Consider the following 22,347-nt stretch of genomic DNA (forward strand, 5'->3'; position numbering starts at 1 on the left):
ACATGCCTACGTTCTGTGTTGAGCTGGGGGACAAGGAGGAAACTCTCGACCACATGGAAAGAAAATCTTAAAGGGAGTCAAGAAACCCCCATTGTGGTAATATATTGTGGTCAGCAATGAGTTAGTTGTGGACGGAAGGTGAACTTCTAGAGGAGATGCTGTAACCAGACAGCCTGAGTCCCTGAATCCTAAGCATCTAATAACAGCAACAAGAAGGGAGATTTTCCTCCCTCGAAAGCCGTGCTTCTTAACATGTTTTGGGTCATGGACTCCTTTGAGAATCTGGTGAAAGCTATGGACACACACACACACACTGCATATAGATACTGTGGTAAGAATTTTAAAGTCTTCTTCTTGTTGTTGTTTAGTCGTTTAGTCGTGTCCGACTCTTCGTGACCTCATGGACCATAGCACGCCAGGCACTCCTGTCTTCCACTGCCTTCCGCAGTTTGGTCAAACTCATGCTGGTAGCTTCGAGAACACCGTCCAACCATCTTGTCCTCTGTCGTCCCCTTCTCCTTGTGCCCTCCATCTTTCCCAACATCAGGGTCTTTTCCAGGGAGTCTTCTCTTCTCATGAGGTGGCCAAAGTATTGGAGCCTCAGCTTCAGGATCTGTCCTTCCAGTGAGCACTCAGGGCTGATTTCCTTCAGAATGGAGAGGTTTGATCTTCTTGCAGTCCATGGGACTCTCAAGAGTCTCCTCCAGCACCATAATTCAATGTTCTGTGTGATGTTCTATTGTGCTTTTAATTCTGTTGGGAGCTGCCCAGAGTGGCTGGGCGGGGTATGTATAAATAATAATTATTATTATTATTATTATTATTATTATTATTATTATTATTATTATTACAGTCATCTTAAAACATTTTTAAACAAACACACAACCAGCCGCTATCACGGAAGACTTAAGAGGACATACAACCCCTCTCCTAAAAGAACAAAACAGACACACAAAGCCCTGGACTCAGGTCTAGATACAATTTTATCCAGAGCCACCTAGTGGCCAAACAGTATAATTACACTATCCACTCACAGTCTGTTTTGGCAGCCTTGAGTCCTGTTTCCTCATAGAGCACCGTCCTGCCCTTCCTCTTTCTCATTCGAGTTTTGTGGCCTCCCTCTTGCACGTTCTTGCCACAGTTCCTCTTGAGAAGCAGAAGCTGCCGTGCTGCGGAAAGGCACGGTTGGAGAACCCCCCTCTCCGCTTTCCCCCATGAAGCCCTTTCCTTTCTTAATTTTGGCCGCGACTGCCCTGGCTGTTTTGATGGCAGACGCTCGCAGGGGTAAGCTGCAAACCCTTCCCAGGAAGGGGCGAGGAAACTTCGAGGCAGGAGACACCTTAGCTGATCCAGTGCTTTCAGTGGAGGCTGGAGAAGAGGTCAAAATTCCCTGCCAACTTCAGGGGCCCAAACTGACTTGGTACTGGATTCCGCAGTACCCCGTTTGTGCTGGCTTCAGACCCAGAAGCAAGAAGGAAATATTCTCTACAAGTTCTGTTGGACAAGACCAGGTGTTGCTGGAGCGGTTTCAATCGCGAGCAGAAAAGCAGGGAGAAAAGGGAGAGAGGAACTTGGTCCTCGTCCTCAAAAGCATGAACGACTCGGGCACTTTCTACTGTTCCAACGGCAACAGAAATTCATCAAAGATCTCCGTCTCCGTGGAGCCTGGTAAAAATACTGGGAGGTTGCATAGCAGTGTGGGTGCCGGATTTACATATAAGTTAACAAGCTATAGCTTAGGGCTCCACTCTCTCTCTGCCCCCCCCCATTTCACTAATAATATACTTCTTCTTAATTGTATTTCAGTTCAACAATTACTTTGATAAAATCCATATTTTGTTATGTGCAAATGGCTTTAGATACCTCTTAGGTCCATAAATTACCATATAGCATATTGTTGCTGTTTAGTCGTGTCCGACTCTTCGTGACCCCATGGACCAGAGCACGCCAGGCACTCCTGTCTTCCACTGCCTCCCGCAGTTTGGTCAAACTCATGCTGGTAGCTTCGAGAACACTGTCCAACCATCTTGTCCTCTGTCGTCCCCTTCTCCTTGTGCCCTCCATCTTTCCCAACATCAGGGTGTTTTCCAGGGAGTCTTCTCTTCTCACGAGGTGGCCAAAGTATTGGAGCCTCAGCTTCAGGATCTGTCCTTCCAGTGAGCACTCAGGGCTGATTTCCTTCAGAATGGATAATTCAAAAGGATCATATAGCATATATTCAACAACAAAAAAAGTGACAATTTGTTGTTGAAAAAGGACATCAGCAAAGCTAATGGATAAGTGCCATGAAAAAGACAGTAGTGATTTTTTAAAAAGAATGGGGACCTCTCATAAACTATCTCAGGGGTCAGCAAACTTTTTCAGCAGGGGGCCGGTCCACTGTCCCTCAGACCTAGTGGGGGGCCGAACGATATTTTGAAGGGAAAAAAAGGGGGGAATTCTTATGCCCCACAAATAACGCAGAGATGCATTTTAAATAAAAGCACACATTCTACTCATGTAGAAACACCAGGCAGGCCCCACAAATCACCCAGAGATGCATTTTAAATAAAAAGACACATTCTACTCATGTAAAAACAAACCGATTCCTGGACCGTCCACGGGCCGGATTTAGAAGGCGATTGGGCTGGATCTAGTTTGCCTACCAATGAACTATCTGCAGAAACAACTGAAAGAAATGGACTCGGTAGCAGGATTTGAAAAATATTCACAACTTTACTTAACAAAATGCCTGAAGAATAACATTTTAATAACATTTTGACAGGTAAGGAATAGCAGATTGTATCATTTAATGTAACAAACCAGAGGGGAAGCGGAAGGAAGTCAACGGGAAGGGGGGGTGTAGAATGTATGTTTGGAAATGATTTTGATATTTGTTGTTAGAAAAGAAAACTAATAAAAATTATATACAAAAAAAGGAAAAGGACAGCTGGACACATAAGAAATTACCTTCAGTAGCTTAGGGCCTCATCAAACCTAAATCCGGCCCTGAGCGGGGCTTAGATGCACATAGGACAAATCCACTTTAAACGCAGTGTTATACCAGTTTAAATAAATAAATAAATAAATAAATAATAATAGTAATAATATATTATGTATACCCCACCCATCTGGCTGAGTTTCCCCAGCCACTCTGTCTGGCTCCCAACAGAATAAAAAAAACACGATAAAAGATCAAACATTAAAAACTTCCCTAAACAGGGCTGCCTTCAGATGTCTTCTAAAAGTCAGGTAGTTGCTTATTTCCTTGACATCTGATGGGAGGGCATTCCACAGGGCAGGCGCCACCACCAAGAAGGCTTCTCTCAAAGAATCCTGGGAACTGTTACTTGTCAAAGGTGCTGAGGTTTGTTAGAAGACCCCCTCACAGAGCCACAATGCCCACTACCCTGAACCAAAGACAGTTCCCAGGATTCCTTTGGGGAAGCTGTAAGAAACCGTTAAAAGTGGAATAAGCTTTAAATTTGTGGTGTGGATCCAACATGACCTCAGATGATTTCAGACCCTCCAAGTCTCCCTATTTTCCAGGGATGGTCCTGGATTTACAGAAGCCGTCCTGGTTTCTGATTCAATCCCGAAATGTCCCGCTTTTCCTTAGGACGTCCCTATTTTCATCGCAGAAATGTTGGAGGGTATGGAGTTATGTGACCCACTGAGCCAAGGAAATAAGTAACTATACAACCTTTGGAAGACATCCGAAGGCAGCCCTGGATAGGGAAGTTTTTTTAAAAAAATGTTTAATGTTTTGTAGCCACGAAATTAAAGGACGCCTGCTTCTTGGGAGAAAAGCAATGACAAACCTAGACAGCATCTTAAAAAGTAGAGACATCACCTTGCCAACAAAAGTCTGTATAGTAAAAGCTATGGTTTTCCCAGTATGATGTATGGAAGTGAGAGCTGGACCATAAAGAAGGCAGATCGCCAAAGAATTGATGCTTTTGAATTCTGGTGCTGGAGGAGACTCTTGAGAGTCCCATGGACTGCAAGAAGATCAAACCTATCCATTCTGAAGGAAATCAGCCCTGAGTGCTCACTGGAAGGACAGATCCTGAAGCTGAGGCTCCAAGACTTTGGCCACCTCATGAGAAGAGAAGACTCCCTGGAAAAGACCCTGATGTTGGGAAAGATTGAGGGCACAAGGAGAAGGGGACGACAGAGGACAAGATGGTTGGACGGTGTTCTCGAAGCTACCAGCATGAGTTTGACCAAACTGCGGAAGGCAGTGGAAGACAGGAGGGCCTGGCGTGCTCTGGTCCATGGGGTAACGAAGAGTCGGACACGACTAAACGACTAAACAACAACAACAACAATGTTTTTATATATGTTGGAAGCCGCCCAGAGTTGGCTGGGGCAAAATGAATGATCTGATGTCCAAGGAGGAGAGCAATTTGTAACCCCATCAGAACACTGTGCTGGACAGAGAGATTTGAACCTCTCTGCTCACCCCAATGTCATGTTAATTTGTTTTCTTTTTCCCAACACTGGCACAATGGGGGCATGGAAGGAAATGCGATCAGGACCCCGAACTGTAGCGTAATTGGGATGAATGAACCGTAGTCTCTGTTGGAGGAATAGCATAGGAGGAAATCCGGTCACGGGAAGAACTGAGGTTAGCTCCCCAGGCCTTATCGTTCTTATCCATTCGTTCATTTATGTCAGATAAAGAAAATGGAATTCGTGTCAGACCTCCTACCACACCCCCTCGACACCATGGTTCGGTAACCCTCTCCTGTGATTCCTGTAAGGACCAGAGAGGGGATAAATCTGATGGCAACACAAAGATCACATGGACCCAAAATGGCCTGCTGGTTTCCAACAATAGTACAGATATCCGGAAAATAAGGAACGTCATAACAATAGAACGCTTTTCTAGCCGCTATTATGGTCTCTGGAGCTGTTCTGCCTGTCAGAATGGCTACTGTTTGGAAGGCAATTTAGAAAATCCAAGAATGGAGGATGACACGCCGTCTGAGCCAAACCCTCATCTGGAAGGTGAGTGTCGAGTTTGGCAAAGGCTTGTAGACATTTTAGCTACGATAAACGGGCCTAGTTCATCCATGAGTGTTCATTCCAAGGTTTCTTCTAACTCCATCATTTAGTCATTCCTTGATGGCTGCAAGCTGAATGTGTGGACCGACTCTTAACTGAGAAGTTTGACCCTTCAGTGTTGATGTGATGTTGTAATAATAATAATAATAATAATAATAATAATAATAATAATAATAATAATTTATGTATACCCCGCCCATCTGGCTGGGTTTCCTCAGCCACTCTGGGGGGCTCCCAACAGAATATTAAAAACACGATAAAAGATCTAACATTAAAAACTTCCCTAAACAGGGTTGCTTTCAGATTCAGATGTCTTCTATATGTCAGATACTTGTTTATTTCTTTGACATCTGATGGGAGGGCGTTCCAGAGGGCGGGTGCCACTACCAAGAAGGCCCTCTGCCTGCTTCCCTGTAACTTTGCTTCTTGCAGGGAGGGAACTGTCAGAAGGCCCTCAGAGCTGGACCTCAGTTTCCGGGCTGAACGATGGGGGTGGAGATGCTCCTTCAGGTATACTGGTCTGAGGCCATGTAAGAGACCTATTATTGTATCTTTTATCTGTGATGGCTTATTCATACGTACAAATCACCACCCCAACATACAAGGAACATGCATGTCTGCAACAGCCCATAGATGACAAGGCACCACTTAAAATAAGAAACAAAGATGGGTTTTTGTACCTTAAAGGTTACATGACCTTACTGTATTGTAATAACTTAGGGCCCTCGTATTTATGGGACCACCTCTCCTGGTCTGCCTGCAGCAGAACTTAAGGTCCATGAATAACCATAGTTTAGAGGTTCCAGGCCTTAAGGAAGTCAGACTATCCTCCACCAGGGCCAGGGCCTTTTCAGTGATGGCTCCGACCTGGTGGAATGCTCTGTCCCATGAGACTAGGTCCCTGCAGGATTTAAGTTCCTTCTGCTGGGCCTGTAAGATAGAGCTATTCCGCCTGGCTTTCAATTTGAACTTAGCCTGATCTTTTGTTCCCCTTCCTTCCCTCCCCCTCCCCTTTTTATGAAGATTGCCTGCTCTGGGATCCCACAGCTAATTCTCCCCTGGTCTCCTCGCCGGCCCAAATAGGACTAATTTAGCCAGCTAGCCCTGGTGATCACCTAATGTTTATTGGATGGATTTCCCCCCTAAATTGATTTTTGAATTCTGAGTTTATTGTTATTCACGTTTTATGCTGTTTTTTTGTTGCATCAATTAAGTGTTTTAAATTTGTTGTTAGCTGCCCTGAGCCCAGTTTTCTGAACTGGGAAGGGCAGGGTATAAATAAAAAAATATTATTTATTATTATTAATAGAAGCTGCTTTTCCCACCATGGAGATAAGTTTACAGCAGGGGTGGGGAGTGGGGGACTTTGTCCCTCCAGGTATATGTGAACTACAACTCCCATCAGCCTCAGCAAGCATAGCCAATGGCCAGGGTTAAGGGGAGTTGAAGTTCAGCAATACTCAGAGAGCCAAAGACTCCACACACCTCAGTTAGAGCTAAGGGTTGTTTTCGCTCAGCTTTGAAAAAGAAATTTCTGATAGGGGATGAAATAATAAAAGCAGATCAGAGGTTATTTATGTATGCTACGACTGCCGCCAGAATTTTAGTAGCCCAAAAATGGAAAACTCAGGAAATACCAACATTAGCGGAGTGGCAGACAAAAATGGCTGAATATGTAGAATTAGCAAAACTGACCCACAAGATCCATCACCAAGAGGAATCCAAGTTCAAAAAGGAATGGAGTAAATTTGTTGAGCATATAGGTAATAACTGTAGAAGTTTAAAGACGGTAGTAGGATTAAAATTAGTTTTGTGATGTGCATAGGATGCTATGAAGAATCTGCGGAAAAAGAAAAAATTCAATATGAAAGCCTGTTGGAGGGAGGGAGGGAAGTTTAGAAAATAAGTGGACACATGACTGTTGAATTTTAGAGTATTTATTTTGTTTGTTTATGTTAAAGAAAACTCAATAAAAAGCATTTGAAAATAAATAAATAATTTTTTGCATTCAGGAGAAAGGGCAGGTGGGGAGGGGAATTTTTGGGTGGGAGTCCGCTTTGTATGTAAAGCTGCCCCACCCCATCTTCCTCCTGCCCAATGAGGTGTTTGTATTTCTAAGCTGGTTGTCGTTTCCCCCCCACACCCCCTATGATATAGGGAATACGGCTGACCCGCGTATAATTGGAGGCTGCGTGGCTGGACTCCTTGCTCTCATCTTGGTGGGAGTTGTCGTATTCCTCATCTGCAGGAATCGTCGCTCACACAGCACCAGGTACTGAAATTGGGGTGGTTTTTTTATGTATGTCGCTTAGACTGGAGTTTCCAGTCTGTGAAAGCATCCGTTTGTGTCTGCAAAATACTGGTTTCTGAAAGGATTCAATATGTCTCCACGCAACCATGAAGTTGTAACATACATTTATATTCTGATACAATCAGACCAGCGGCGCTGTGGGTTAAACCGCAGAACCTAGGACTTGCCGATCAGAAGGTCGGCGGTTCGAATCCCTGCGGCGGAGCGAGCTCCCGTTGCTCAGTCCCAGCTCCTGCCCACTTAGCAGTTCGAAAGCACGTCAAAGTGCAAGTAGATAAATAGGTACCGCTCCGGCGGGAAGGTAAACGACATTTCCGTGCGCTGTTCTGGTTCCCCAGAAGCGGCTTAGTCCTGCTGGCCACATGACCTGGAAGCTGTACGCCGGCTCCCTCAGCCAATAAAGCGAGATGAGCGCCGCAACCCCAGAGTCGGCCACAACTGGACCTAATGGTCAGGGGTCCCGTTACCTTTACCCCTTTACAATCAGACCAACAGCGCCACCTAGAAACACTGAGGTTCGATACTCCTTCGAAGAACTCCTGAATTGGCAAATATCCTGGGTTTTATTTCTGAATCAACATCCCAAGTTTGATCTTTTTATTTTAGCAATGACCCAAGTGGACTGAAATGGCTAGCTTTTACGTAATGGAAATTTAGCACTAAAGTGGAAGCATTCTCAGAAATTCCAAGAATTTTTTTCCTAGTCCACTTACATCAGAGATAGAATTTTTCTCGCTATTGGTCCTTGGGCTTGCCAGTCGGAAGGTCGGTGGTTCGAATCCCCATGATGGGGTGAGCTCCCGTTGCTCGATCCCTGCTCCTGCCCACCTAGCAGTTTGAAAGCACGTCACAGTGCAAGTAGATAAATAGGTTCCGCTCCAGCAGGAAGGTAAACGGCGTTTCCATGCGCTGCTCTGGTTTTGCCAGAAGTGGCTTAATCATGCTGGCCACATGACCTGGAAAAACTGTCTGCAGACAAACGTCGGCTCCCTCGGCCAGTAAAGCGAGATGATCACCGCAACCCCAGAGTCATTCACGACTGGACTTAACTGCCAGGGGTCCTTTACCTTTACTTTTTAAAATCCAACTCTGTTAAGTGACCGACTTTATCAGTCTATCAGAGTCTAATAAATATGTGCTCTGTCACCCCAGAATTTTGGTCTCCTTGGAACCTGGGGTCTTATCCAATGCTACTCCTACATAAAATATACCCATTGAAGGCAATGGATGTGGCTGACTTAGGTTTATTGATTTCAATGCCTCCCCTGGATACAACCCCTGGTCTCCAACCAGATGCTGTGGACTTACACCATCTCAGGATCTCAGCCCTGTCACCACATGCTCTGAAAGCCATGACTCGGCTCAAGCAACTAAAATGTAACCAGCCAATCTTGAACTAGCATTCCACGAGGCTCTGGAAATAACAGACGCACAACCAACCCACAAAATTGGAGTTGTATGGACAGTCTCAATTTACCGTGCCTTATCAGATGTGTGTTGTTATTGGTGATATAAAATACCCACCCAAACACAGCACATTTCTCTTGCCCATGGTGAGCCATGTGATGGTCACCTCCAGGCTTGACTACTGTAATTCACTCTATGTGGGGCTGCCCTTGAAGCTGTCCCAGAAACTCCAGCGGGTGCAGAATGCTGCAGCGAGGCTCCTCGCGGGGTCTCTGCCATGGGAGCATATTCACCCAGTGCTTTTCCAGCTGCACTGGCTCCTGGTGGAGTACAGGGTCAGATTTAAGGTGCTGGTTTTGACCTTTAAAGCCCTTCACGGCCTAGGACCCTCGTACCTACGGGACCACCTCTCCTGGTATGCCCCACGGAGGACCCTAAGGTCCATATATAGCAACACCCTAGAGGTCCCGGGCCCTAAGGAAGTTAGATTAGCCTCAACCAGAGCCAGGGCCTTCTCAGCACTGGCTCCGGCCTGGTGGAACGCTCTGTCTCTTGAGGGCCCTGCGGGATCTGATCTCTTTCTGCAGGGCCTGCAAGACAGAGTTGTTCCACCTGGCCTTTGGCTTAGAATCAGTTTAATTCCCTCCCCCTCTTTCTTTTTCCTTTCTCCTCCTATGAAGAGATTGCACCCTAATGTTTTAATGTTGTATCTTAATCTTTTAAATTGTATTTTAATTAACTTATTTTTATTATTGGTTGTTAGCCGCCCTGAGCCCAGTCTTGGCTAGGGAGGGCGGGGTATAAATAAAAATTTATTATTATTATCCGAATGAACACTTTGAATAGCAAACACTCAGGAAGCATTTCTCTGTCGTTCTTTTAATCCCCAGTGAGACTATGAAGGCGAAGGAAATGCAAGAGAGCAAGGACCCAGAGGGTGAGTTGTAGGGCTTTTGTCCTACTTATGGCTCTTTCTGATGCGGCAATTATTGCATGAGTTGGAGTCCAACGCCCGGGGCTGTGGGTTCACTCTCCCTGTCTTATGCCCTTCTTTCGATCCCTGGACCAGAAGGCTCTTCAAAGAGAAGAGAGGAAACAGAACCTGGAACGGAAGACCCCACCTACACGGAGGTAACTTCTAACTGGGTAACTTCTCCTGTTCCTGCTGAGGATAAACAGGGAGCCTGTTCCTATTGTTATAGGAGTTGGAGGTTGGTATGGGTAAAGGCTTAATAAAGACTGGACATAGGAGATCAGGGTTCAAATCCCCACTAAGTCATGAAGCTCACCGGGTGACCTTTTAAATAAATAAATAAACAAAGTAATAATAACATAAATAAAAATGTGCATAAAAATGAGACCATTATTTATCCTAACTATCCAACTTTCCAACACCCCCCCCCCAAACCACTTCTTGAGATGGTTTGACCCCTTTCTACAAATATCTTCCCAATTTCCTCAAAGTCGTTTCTCTTCCATATTCCCCTTCATACTTTGACAGCGCTTGTTAATTGATCATTAATTGCTGTATCTCACACTTCTTTATATACCATTCCGTGGGTGACCTTGAGCCGTTTGGGCCAAACTCACGCTTTTGGCCTAAACTACCTCACAGGATTGTTTTGGGGATGGGAAAGATGCACGTACATGTCGCTTGATCTCAGAGGGAAGGTAGGAAATTAAATAAATAAATGTGGAAAGTTCAGCTTGCAGGCTTCCCATTGGCACCCGGCTGACCCTTGTGGCCAAAAGGATACTGGACAAGATGGGTCTTTGGTCTGATCTAGCCAGGCTGTTCTTAAAACTATCAGTTTACGCCTCGTGTCTCTTTTCTCTTTCCCTACCCAATACCATCCAGGGAGCCGATCGAATCGAATACACAGCTCTAGAGTTCAGAGAGGCTGGAGGGTGCCAGACTAAGATGGATAACGGGACGCCAGCCGTCGTATACGCCGAAATACCCAAGAGCGACTTAACCAAGAGGGTTGGCTAGTTGCTGCTGCTGCTGCGCATCTCAAGGATCGCGAGCAGAAACAATTCCTTCCAACAAACTTAGGAATTTCTGCAAACGTTTTAACAGCTCAGGATACCAGGAAAGCTTGATAGGAGACCGTCTGAAGAAGTATGAGCAGGAAGTGTCAGCAGCCGTGAACTATTGGGGTCAGAGAAGGCGGACAAGTGACAGCCGTTTGAAAGGAAATTTCCTGCCTTTGGATCACAAAATATTAGAAACCACACGCACTGCAATACATTTCCGTCTACTGTGAATTGCAGAGTGGCGAGTTCACAAGAGCCACTCCATGACAGAGGTCACAGCCACACTCCTTCTAAAATTAGACAACCTTCTAAGATTACCGTATTTTTTGCTCTATAGGACTCACTTTTTCCCTCCTAAAAAGTAAGGGGAAATGTGTGTGCGTCTTATGGAGCGAATGCAGGCTGTGCAGCTATCCCAGAAGTCAGAACAGCAAGAGGGATTGCTGCTTTCACTGCGCAGCGATCCCTCTTGCTGTTCTGGCTTCTGAGATTCAGAATGTTTTTTTTCTTGTTTTCCTCCTCCAAAAACTAGGTGCGTCTTGTGGTCTGGTGCGTCTTATAGAGCGAAAAATACGGTATACAATCATTTCATAATCACACAATAATAATACTTGGGGCTACATAGCAATGTCTCCATGGGTTGGCCATCAGGTAGATCTATTATTTTCTGTGCACACACACACTGGATGCAAAGGAAAGAGGAGCGTGCAGACAACCTCAAGCGTGATAAGTAAATCTGTGTTTCTTCCTGCCAGCAAACCTGAGGTCTTTTTTGGGCACACACTTTGTAGATGCCTGGACATCTTTGATTTTCATTTCATAATACCATTTTCTCAATATTCCAGCTTGACACAAAATGGCAGAAGTAATGATAATGATGGTAATTCCCCCCCTAGAAATATAGGTGCTCACCATGAAGTTGTTAACAGTAAGTACCACACTTTTTAGGAACAACAAAAATAGAAGTGCCTGTATTGTGTACCCTTGAGGGGGAAAAGCACTAATAGTAATACAGTGGTACCTCGGGTTAAGAACTTAATTCGTTCCGGAGGTCTGTTCTTAACCCGAAACTGTTCTTAACCTAAGGTACCACTTTAGCTAATGGAGCCTCCTGCTGCCGCCGCATGATTTCTGTTCTCATCCTGAGGTAAAGTTCTTAACATGAGGTACTATTTCTGGGTTAGCGGAGTCTGTAACCTGAAGCATATGTAACCCGAGGTACCACTGTAACAATAATAACTGCTGCTCCAAGACCAGCAAGGATTTGGAGTTTCTCGTATGAAAGGCTGCTTCTTCCTTTCCTTCCATGCCTTGCAGGGGCAATTTTTTATTTTTATTTTTAATACAGCTGCTTTGTGTAAGAACTCTTCTGTGTGAAAGAGTTGTTGTTGTTGTTTCAAAAAACAAACAAACCAACCACTGGGAATTTGCATCCATTCTTATCAGCTGATGGAAGGAAAATGGATGTAGGAGGTTTGGTGATAGTTAATGTCAACTCTAGTTTGACTTCCTGTAGTACTGGATGAACCAACAGGACAGCTAAGCACATGCTCAGGACACCAGAAAAGCAGGAACACAAAATAATATATATTTGTAAAGAATTTGACATTTGATTTTTTTAAAAAATAATTGAAGTAGTCATCATGGGGGGGGGATCAGAATTTTGTTAGATTTCCTTCAACTCCACTCCATACCCTTGCCCTGGTCCCCCCCTTCTATTTTTATTTATTACTTATTCCTACCTAAACCAGGGGGCACTTACGGATGCAAATTGAAATAATGTGAGGAAATCAGATCCTGTCTTGTGCTGCAATGTTTTACTTTTTTTTTTTAAAAAAAGTTTATTTTACAGTTTAGCATGGTTTTCATTTTGAATGATGTGGTGGGCTGCACCATGACATTTTCAGTGCTTAGGGCCTTTAAATCTGGCCCTGACTCTGAGATTAAGGAAGAGGCGGATCTTGAGAAAGCATTTGATGGGAAAGGTGTGTGTGTGTGAGAGAGAGAGAGACAGTGTGTGTGGTGCACACACACTCTACCAGTGGTGGTGAACCTTGGCACTCCAGATGTTTTGAAACTACAACTCCCATCATCCCTAGCTAACAGGACCAGTGGTCAGGGATGATGGGAGTTGTAGTTCCAAAACATCTGGAGTGCCAAAGTTCGCCACCACTGCACTATACATTTAAAACACCTTAGAAGCCCCATCATTCCCTCAAGGAATTCTGGGAGCTGTAGTTTACCCCTCACAGAGTTGCAGTTCCCAGCACCGCTTTAACAAGCTACAAGGCCCAGAATTCTTTGAGGGGGCAAGAATGCGCTTTGAATATACAGTGGTGCCCCGCAAGACGAATGCCTCGCAAGACGGAAAACTCGCTAGACGAAAGAGTTTTCCGTTTTGGAGGTGCTTCGCAAAACGAATCTCCTATGGGCTTGCTTCGCAGGACTAAAATGTCTTGCGAGTTCCTGCGGGTTTTTTTCCCTCCCCCCCTTTTTCTAAGCCGCTAAGCCGCTTATCTGCTTATCTGCTAAGCCGCTAATAGCGCTAATAGCGCTAATCCGCTAATCCGTCAATGGGCTTGCTTCGCAAGACGAAAAAACCGCTAGACGAAGAGACTCACAGTACGGATTCTTTTCGTCTTGCGAGGCACCACTGTAATTTAAAATAGGGTTGCCATATTCCGTAAAGTGAAAATCCAAACAAAGTTGTTGTGCTTTTTTTCTCTCTCACAGCCAGAGAGAGAGAGGCAGGAAGCAGAAAAAGTGACAAAAAGCAGGCCTGTTTAAAGGAAGCAGGAGGCTGGGGTGGCGTTCAGGGACATGGAGTCTGAGGAGCAAAAGTCATGTGTGGGAACCGCTTCTTCACTGTTTCCGGAGGCTTTGAGAGGAAGCAGCAAAAGGAACTGTGCAGAGGAGATGTAGAAGTTGTGGCTGCCAATGTTAGAAGTGTGGGCGTCGGAAGTGACGGCGTCAGACAATGACCGCATACACCGTGGTACTGTCTTGAGCGCAAGCAGAGGTGGATTTCCTTCGGGGATATTCCAGTTGTGCATAATGAAGGCAAGCAGGTCCCTGCGAGGAGAAGCAAGAAAAGAGAAAGGGCAATTTAGGCAGTTGAATGTGCAGCGCCTGCCCCAAATTACTGTATTTTTTGCTCTATAAGACGCACCAGACCACAAGACGCACCTAGTTTTCAGAGGAGGAAAACAAGAAAAAAATATATTCTGAATCTCAGAAGCCAGAACAGCAAGAGGGATCGCTGTGCAGCGAAAGCAGCAATCCCTCTTGCTGTTCTGGCTTCTGGGATAGCTGCGCAGCCTGCATTCGCTCCATAAGACGCACACACATTTCCCCTTACTTTTTAGGAGGGAAAAAGTGAGTCTTATAGAGCAAAAAGTACGGTATATCCTAGCCCCAAGCTCTGCCAGGAATGCCCAGTCAGTATTTACCTCATCCAGGCTCTTCCTCTGGTAAAGTTTCTCGTTCACTCTGGCTGGATTTATCGCAGAAGCGCAGCCTTGGGATCGCCGTGACAAGTGGGATGAAAGAAACATGAAATCATTTATCAGGGCAATCTCTCTGGGCCATGTGTGGAACTCCCTGCTGTGGGAATTTCATGAGGAAAGATGCCTTCTCCCAACATGATATTCTTGGAGTGCATCTGTGGAACTCCCTCCCACCAGATGTCAAAGAGAGAAACAACTACCTGACATTTAGAAGACATCTGAAGGCAGCCCTCTTTAGGGAAGCTTTTAATGTGTGACGTATTAGTGTATTTTTAATCTTTGTTGGAAGCCGCCCAGAGTGGCTGGGGAAACCCAGCCAGATGGGCGGGGTACAAATAAATTATTTATTTATTTATTTATTTATTTATTTATTTATTTATTATTTCTCTCCCACCAACCCCTGACCACTGACCAGTCTGGAAGATGAAGCTTTTTTAAATGGCAAAAGGAAGAACTTATCCTTCATTCCTCACCTGTCCTCTCCTTCCTTCCTCTCTGCTTCCTAGAAAGAAAATTGCAGGAGTCTTAGGGCTACATACATTTTATGGTCGACAGTGGTACTCTGAACTAAACTCTCCATCTCTCCTGCACCTGTGTATAGGAATAGATCATTAAGTCTTCAGAAAGTGCGTTTTTCCCTATCCATGGCTACCAGTCATGGGGATTGAGAATGACACACTATGATGCCATCATAATACAAGTGCCATTTCGTTATATCTGCTGGCTCTAAGGGGTTGTTTTGATCTTAACCCTGCCTGGTACTAACCGGAAGGCCCAGATGTGTGTCAACGTAGAGCAGGGACATGAAACTGTCTTGCATGAAAATGTCAGAGCACTGGTCTGTCTGCTGCAGGGATGAGGGAACCTATGGCTGAACTCCAACTCCCATCAGCCCCAGGGGCAGATCTACTCTGATACTCATGAAGCTTAAGCTTCAGGGCCCTTAATCCTGGAGTAGCTCCAAAAGCAAATTTAGTCTACATTGCTTAAACTTTAGACCTCCAAGGTCCACCACTGCTATCAGCTTCTTCCTCCTTAGTCTCAGCGTTGACCTTGGAGGATGGGGACTAAACTAGAATGAGCTGGCTCCTCCTGTCATTGGCTTTGGCGCCACCTACTGTTGTCCTCCCTATCTCCTGCCCTACCAGGCTCCATAGACACCAGACAGCACTGCGTTCACCGCGGGAAACACCTTTGACTCACCTGGCTGCTGGCTGCCTCTTCCACATCCACACGGCTGTTCCGAGAGCAGCCAGGACCAGAGCCAGACCAAGGAACAGCAAGGCCCAAATCCAGATTTCAGTGCCCTTCACTCCACCGGCTTCTGCAGGCGCAGCGTCCGTAGTCACGGCAGCAGCAGGACTTGGCGAGAGAAATGACACCAAATAGGGAGGCAGCTCAGCAGAAGCAGAACCTTCAGGGAAGGGTTGGGAGGTTGTTTTGAAATGAGGAACAAACAGCGCTTTTCACCCTAACCTCAAAATTGCCTGTTGGCCTTCCTTGGAAGCAAGAAGGCCAGCCAGGGTAGGCAGTCATAGAATCATAGAACTGTGGAGTTGGAAGGGACCCTGAGGGTCATCTAGTCCAACCCCCCTGCAATGCAGGGATCTCGATCCTGAGCTAGATGGTCTAATAGTATGACATTGCATTGGCAGCTTCATATGCTCCTATGGACTTGGGACCTTCTGCAAGTGCTCTGGCAAATATCTTTGGTTGGTCCTCACTCCTGAACCTCTGTAACATAACTGATCCCTCATGGTGGAATACCAGCCCTGAGATGCTGAGAATAGCACTTTTATCAAGGGGATAGTAGGAGACAATCCTTCTCAGGGCTACAGGCCTGGCTCTTGTGCGTCCAAATTCTCATAACTGAAAGCATTTTCATTTAGGCAAGCCGACCCAGACAAAATGGCATGCCATTTTATTTGTTTTAACACTGCTTATTGCTACACATATAACAAAAATGTAAGTATGTCATCACGCTGCAGTTCCCTTGATGGCCCACAGATGGCACTGAGAACTACAGCATGACCACAGACTTCTGGGAGCAGCTAGGTCACTCACAGTGGTGTTGTAGGGTGAGAAAAAGGGAGATGGTTATTTCATATTGTCATACCCTCCAATACGTTGGGTCCCAAAGGTGGGACCCGCATCTTCCTGGACATGCTCCCACACAGGACACACACAAGATCATGGAGCCCAAAAGACACACTTTTTTGGGGGGGCGCGCATGGAGCTCCCCAAAAGCTGTGCAAGATCGTACCACCACAAAAGTGCTTTTTTCTGGAGCAAGATTGCAGCATGAAATTGTGTGGGGTTGCAGCGCCCAGAATGGCCACCGTGCTCTTACATGAAAATGGGATGTCCTGCTTTTACCACGACACTTGCTAGGTAGGTATTATTTTATACACAAAATGCTTAGAGGTTCCTGTTGATTAAATGGCATATGAATCTTATCAAACCAAATGAAATAAATAGCATTGCACTAGGTGGGATTTCTTCCATCCCTTTGGCACTGAGATGGAAAAAGCTGTACCTGCTGCAGTCTTCCTTTTCTGCACAAGTCTTCAGAGCCAGATGGGGAACCTGCCTTCCAGATGTTTTTGGACTTCAATTCGCATCAACCCCAGCCAGAATCAGCCAATGGCCGGGGAGGATAGGAGCTGTAGTCAAAGAACATCTGGAGGACCATAGGTTTTCCATGCTTGCTTTAATGCAGAGGCTGGATGTAATTTGGACAACCGCACAGAGTATTTCAAATTCACCTGCGCCATTCTCTCGGACGGGTGGCTCCAAGCAAATTTCAGAGACCCAAGTGGGATTGGCAAGAGAGTGGCATTCCCAGCGCCCCCAAGCCCTCCGCTGGGTGGACAGTAATTGGACAATGGACCCGAAATTGCTCTTCTCGAACCAGTGCCCGTTGCCCAGCGGTTTTGAGTTCAGCATCCAGCGAAAAGACTTTGCCTTGAAGTTGCCTGGCGAGTGGCAGTGACGACAGCTGAGCCGCAAAGAGGAGGCGTTGAGCCACCAGAAGGAGACATAGACGTTGTTGTGGCAGCCTGGGGAGAGAAGAGGAAAAGGGACGAATTAGCAGGCTGAGCTCCAGGTTCAAAGAGGTCCTCAGCAAAGTACCGTATTTTCCCGTGTATAAGACACCCCCATGTATAAGTTAACCTCTTTTTTTAAACCCCAAATTAAGAAATTAAGTTGTTTAGCTTTTGGGGGGTGGGGTGGGGGAGGTCACTTTCTCCAATTGCTCACCTGCCTGCCCGCCACTGCCGATCGCACACCTCGCCGCTGCCTCCAATTGTCTGCCCGCTCACCGCCACCAACAGCCCACCCACCCACTTGCCGCAGTCACCAATTGCCTGCCCGCCTTGCCACAGCCACCAATCACCTGCCCAATTGCCACAGCCAATTGCCAGCAGGCCTTGCTGCAGCCACCAATCACCTGCCCAGATGCTGCTGCCCATCTCCTGCTTGCTGCTGCCATTAATCGCACGTCCCCCCTCTGCATTCACTATCTGTGTATAAGACGACACCCAATTTTTGCCTTTTTTTTTTAAAGCAAAAAGCATTGTCTTATACACAGAAAAATACGGTACTTTTTGGTCAGCCCCCCCCCCCCCCAATTCGTAGACCTATGCTTCTGGTCTTCTTTGGTAGCAATGGAGGGCAGCTCTAAGCTGCCATCACACCTCACTCACAATGCCCCTATTGGAGCAATTCTACACGGGCCAAATCCACACTATAATTTTAAAGCGCTATACAGCAGTACCTTGGTTTAAGAACAGCTTAGTGTATGAACAACTTGGATTAAGAACGCTGCAAACCCGGAAGTAGGTGTTTTGTTTGTGAACTCTGCCTTGGAATAAGAACATGTTTCACTTCCTGTCAAGTGTGTTCCATTTGAAACTGAGTCCCCCACTGCTATGGGAAAGCGCGCCTTGAATGAATGAATGAATGAATTTTCTTATTACAGTCACAGACCAGTTCCGGCTCACTTACAATATCAGGAAAATCATAAAACACAGCAGGAATACATTGAATTGCAATTGGGTATAACAGAGACAGAGCCTTGGTTTAAGAACACTTTGTTTTAAGAACGGACTTCTGGAACGGATTAAGTCTGTAAACCAAGGTACAACTTTAACAGCCAAAGATTCCTGGAAATGATAGCTCATTAAGGTTGCTCATCACTGGAGTGCTCAATCCCTCTTCCCAAGGAACTCTGGGAATTGCAGCTCTGTGAGGGGAAGCAGGGGTCTCCCAAGAACTCTCAGCGCCCTTAACAAACCGCAGCTCCCAGAATCCTTTGGGGGGAAGCCACGACTCTCAATGTGGCATCATAGCGCTGTAAATGAACAGAATTGTGGGGAGTTGAACATGTCGACTCACAGCCCTGGCCATCCCAAGGCAAGGGTCAGTACTGGGAGTTGGAGGAGGTGCTGTCAAGAAGATGTTTGGCTTGCAGTTGCTGTGAGGAGAGGATAAAAGGCCATGATAAAAAGAGCAGAGCTCCCCAGAGATGGAAAGAAGATGAAGTCCCTACCAGAGAAAAATGGCAGATCAAGTTGATGGATTATGCCGAAATGGCTAAAATGACCGGAAAAATCAGAAATCAAAGAAAGACCAAAATTTTAATAGGGAAGGGGGAAATTTATAACTTGCCTTAAAAACCATTGTAAGCCGTTAAAATCGTTACTAGGATTGGAACAACACTTGTAATTTAATGGTGAATTTTTGGATACAATGGAGAAGTAAAAGATTTGGATTATTATAAAAGATGCAGGAGGAAATGATTAACGGTAAGACCCACAAAGGGGAGGAGGGAAGACCAGGAGATTCTCTGGAATCTTGTTTCTATGTTGTATGTTGGATATGTGACTCTCCAATTCTGTAATTCTGTCGCAAGCCAAGAACAAGGTGGCCTTGTCTTCTGTGTTACAGTGGCCATTCTTCTATTCAGGGCTGGATTTAAGTCTGATGAGGCCCTGAGCTACTGAAGGTAATGGGGCCCTTTATATGTCCTGCTGTCCTTTGCCAGCAACAAATTGTCGCTGTTTTTTGTGTTGAATATATGCTATATGGTAATTTATGGACCTAATATGTATCTAAAGCCATTTACACATAACAAAATATGCATTTTATCAAAGTAATTGTTGAACTGAAATACAATTAAGAAGAAGTATATTAATAGTGACAGATCCTGAAGCTGAGGCTCCAATACTTTGGCCACATCATGAGAAGACAAGACTCCCTGGAAAAGACCCTGGTGTTGGGAAAGATGGAGGGCACAAGGAGAAGGGGACGACAGAGGAGGAGATGGTTGGACAATGTTCTCGAAGCTACCAGCATGAGTTTGACCAAACTGCGGGAGGCAGTGGAAGACAGAAGTGCCTGGCGTGCTCTGGTCCATGGGGTCACGAAGAGTCGGACACGACTAAATGTCTAAACAACAACAATAGAGAGAAGGTGAACTCTTGCTATTATTTGAGAAACATACCTGCGGTCACGTCCAGCATGGTTCGGGTCTCTGAGCCATCGGGCGAACGGCAGACGTAGGTGCCTGAATCGCTCATGACCAGATTCCGGAGGACCAGGGATCCTGATGTCTGGTTTGCCAGCCGCTGGTTGAACCGAACAGGAGCCACCTCATTTCCAGTAAGGCTCCAGGTTATTTCCACGTAACCGCTTTGGACTTCAGCACACCTGGAACTCAGAGGGAGCCAAAACCAACGGGTCCAGGGGCTCACGGACTCGCAGGGAAGTGTGGCCTGCTCCCCAGAAGCGCGGACGATTCTCTCGGGGACGAAAGCTGAGGGAGAAGAGGAATGGAAGTGTTAACGTCTCCTCTGCCCAAGCCCTATCCCTCCTCACCCCACACTTGCAAGGCCCCCCACAAAGGAACGATGGAAGCTGCCTTATACTGAGTCAGACCATTGGTCCATCTGGCTTAGCAATGTCTACACTGGCTGGCAGCATCTCTCCGGGATTTCACACAGGATTATTTCCCAGCCCTACCTAGAGAGTCCAGGAAATAAACCTGGAAACTTCTGGATGCGAGGCATGTGTCCTGCCATTGAGCTGTGACTCTGTGCCCTCTTGATTCATTCTTTGCTTTGGAGATTCTGTTGTCTGGTTTATTTAAGCCTCGTATTCCTTTATTCCTTCCTTTATGATTTTCTATTTTATACATTTCAATGTTTTTACAATCATTGTAACGTTTCAAAACTCGACTTCCTTCCCCCCTCTTTCTGCAGTTCCTTTATTTTATATTATATTTTATGCATATTCTAAATTTACTTATTCATTTATCCATCTACTTTAAATATACAGTGGTACCTCGGGTTACAGATGCTTCAGGTTACATATGCTTCAGGTTACAGACTCCCCTAACCCAGAGATAGTACCTCGGGTTAAGAACTTTGCTTCAGGATGAGAACAGAAATTGCATGGTGGCGGCGCAGCGGCAGCGGGAGACCCCATTAGCTAAAGTGGTGCTTCAGGGAAAGAACAGTTTCAGGTTAAGAACAGACCTCCAGAACAAATTAAGTTCGTAACCCGAGGTAACACTGTATACTCTTATAAAATTGCAGGTTATTACAATAATCCTGCCAATGTTCTCATCTGTTTATTTGTAAATATTCAATAAACCATTTCCATTCTTTTATTAAAAAAAAATTCTGGTGAGTTTCGTCATTTCTGAATATTCCGTAAGTTTTTGTATCCGTTCTTCTTTCGCTGGGATGACTTCTTCTTTGAGATTTTGGGCAAGTAACATTCTTGCCGCTGTAGTCGCATACATGAATAAATTTAGGTACCTGTCCCTATAATTCCCAAAAGCCTCGCATTCCTGCCCTGCCCTTCCTCTCAGTCACTTTCTGACTTGGCAACAGCAGACCCCTCCATGCTAGGATTCTTCGAACGTTTCATTCACAACCATCAACACAGGGGCCACTTTCCATTATTTAACCACACAGATCCGTGTCGTGTTCTCTGTTTTCCCATGCCGAACCTTTCACTTACCAAAAAAATTTGAAAAAAATCCTATAGATAAATAAAATAATTCTGCCAATTACACCCGTGTTTGAGAAGCAATCATTCATTCAGGGCCCAACGACATCTTCTCCCAACCACCACCCGTCCTCCTCCTCCTCCTTGATCCTCACAGACAGATCTATTACCGTGCTCTTTGCTCAGGACGAATAATCCTATCAGTATCCTCAGCCAACAAAATTCCATATTGTTCAGTGTTCTGCCATTTATTTCATAACAATGATAATTCCTGAAGTGAGAGGGTGAACTGCGCAGAACAGGAAAGCATTATTCACTGAGAAATGTTATCTCTCCCTGTGGTGGTGTCTTGGGCTTTTCTAAGAAAAGTCAAACGGAAAAGATCTACATTTTAATCGCCTCCCGGCAGACACAGTATAACTGGATGTGGGACTTTGCGGGAGAGGAGAATGAGAGCCTGGAAGGCTGACTCACAGTCAGTTAGGATTATTTCTATTTATGCCTGTCTTCCTGGCGGGTGGCGCTGTGGGTTAAACCACAGAGCCTAGGACTTGCTGATCACAAGGTCGGTGGTTCGAATCCCCGCAACGGGGTAAGCTCCCGTTGCTCTGTCCCTGCTCCTGCCCACCCAGCAGTTCGAAAGCACGTCAAAGTGCAAGTAGATAAATAGGTACCGCTCCGGCGGGAAGGTAAACGGCATTTCCGTGCACTGCTCTGGTTCGCCAGAAGCGGCTTAGTCCTGCTGGACACATGACCAGGAAGCTGTACGCAGGCTCCCTCAGCCAGTAAAGCAAGATAAGCGCCGCAACCCCAGAGTCGGCCACAACTGGACCTAATGGTCAGGGGTCCCTTTACCTTTTTCCTCATCTCTGAGGGCTTCTGGAAAGCAACACTGGTGAAGGAATTGAGGAGATGCTACCAAATTCCGAAGTACAGTCATACCTCGGCTTGAAGTGGCTTCGGGATGAATATTTTCGGGTTGCACTCCGCGGCGACCCGGAAGTAACGGAGCGTGTTACT

General features: G+C 45.7%; 2 protein-coding genes across 3 annotated transcripts; one reads left to right on the forward strand and one right to left on the reverse strand.

The window, feature by feature from the left end:
* Positions 1 to 1,161: 1,161 nt before the first annotated feature.
* LOC309525056 (uncharacterized protein) lies at positions 1,162 to 11,002 on the forward strand. The gene is made up of 6 exons (XM_082210412.1): positions 1,162 to 1,668; positions 4,660 to 4,992; positions 7,207 to 7,321; positions 9,658 to 9,704; positions 9,837 to 9,898; positions 10,626 to 11,002. The coding sequence occupies exons 1-6, from the start codon at positions 1,215 to 1,217 to the stop codon at positions 10,758 to 10,760; spliced, it is 1,146 nt and encodes a 381-aa protein (XP_082066538.1). The 5' UTR covers positions 1,162 to 1,214; the 3' UTR covers positions 10,761 to 11,002.
* Positions 11,003 to 13,568: 2,566 nt separating this feature from the next.
* LOC309525079 (uncharacterized protein) lies at positions 13,569 to 21,741 on the reverse strand. Of its 2 annotated transcripts, XM_082210450.1 has the most exons (7): positions 21,498 to 21,740; positions 19,817 to 20,128; positions 17,076 to 17,369; positions 15,514 to 15,724; positions 14,784 to 14,812; positions 14,254 to 14,321; positions 13,569 to 13,876 (listed from the first exon to the last, which is right to left on the reverse strand). In XM_082210450.1, the coding sequence occupies exons 1-7, from the start codon at positions 21,553 to 21,555 to the stop codon at positions 13,775 to 13,777; spliced, it is 1,074 nt and encodes a 357-aa protein (XP_082066576.1). In that variant the 5' UTR covers positions 21,556 to 21,740; the 3' UTR covers positions 13,569 to 13,774. The 2 variants fall into 2 exon arrangements, with proteins under 2 accessions (XP_082066576.1, XP_082066577.1); XM_082210451.1 differs by lacking the exon at positions 14,784 to 14,812 and having other exon boundaries at positions 21,498 to 21,741.
* Positions 21,742 to 22,347: the final 606 nt, after the last annotated feature.

Source organism: Podarcis vaucheri (genome assembly GCF_965113315.1).
Source record: "Podarcis vaucheri genome assembly, chromosome: 2".
Classification (NCBI taxonomy): Eukaryota; Metazoa; Chordata; class Lepidosauria; order Squamata; family Lacertidae; genus Podarcis; species Podarcis vaucheri.

What these genes read in the sequence shown, in the direction of transcription:
- LOC309525079 (XM_082210450.1), bottom strand. Translation starts at nt 21,555, where the DNA reads ATGGAATTTTGTTGGCTGAGGATACTGATAGGATTATTCGTCCTGAGC. An exon ending in CGTCCTGAGCAAAGAGCACG is followed by an intron (nt 20,129 to 21,497) that starts GTAATAGATCTG and finishes CTTCTCCCTCAG; the next exon opens with CTTTCGTCCCCGAGAGAATC. An exon ending in AGAGGAAGAGCCTGGATGAG is followed by an intron (nt 13,877 to 14,253) that starts GTAAATACTGAC and finishes TTCTCCTCGCAG; the next exon opens with GGACCTGCTTGCCTTCATTA.
- LOC309525056 (XM_082210412.1), top strand. Translation starts at nt 1,215, where the DNA reads ATGAAGCCCTTTCCTTTCTTAATTTTGGCCGCGACTGCCCTGGCTGTT. An exon ending in GCCAAACCCTCATCTGGAAG is followed by an intron (nt 4,993 to 7,206) that starts GTGAGTGTCGAG and finishes CCTATGATATAG; the next exon opens with GGAATACGGCTGACCCGCGT. An exon ending in AGAGAGCAAGGACCCAGAGG is followed by an intron (nt 9,705 to 9,836) that starts GTGAGTTGTAGG and finishes TCCCTGGACCAG; the next exon opens with AAGGCTCTTCAAAGAGAAGA.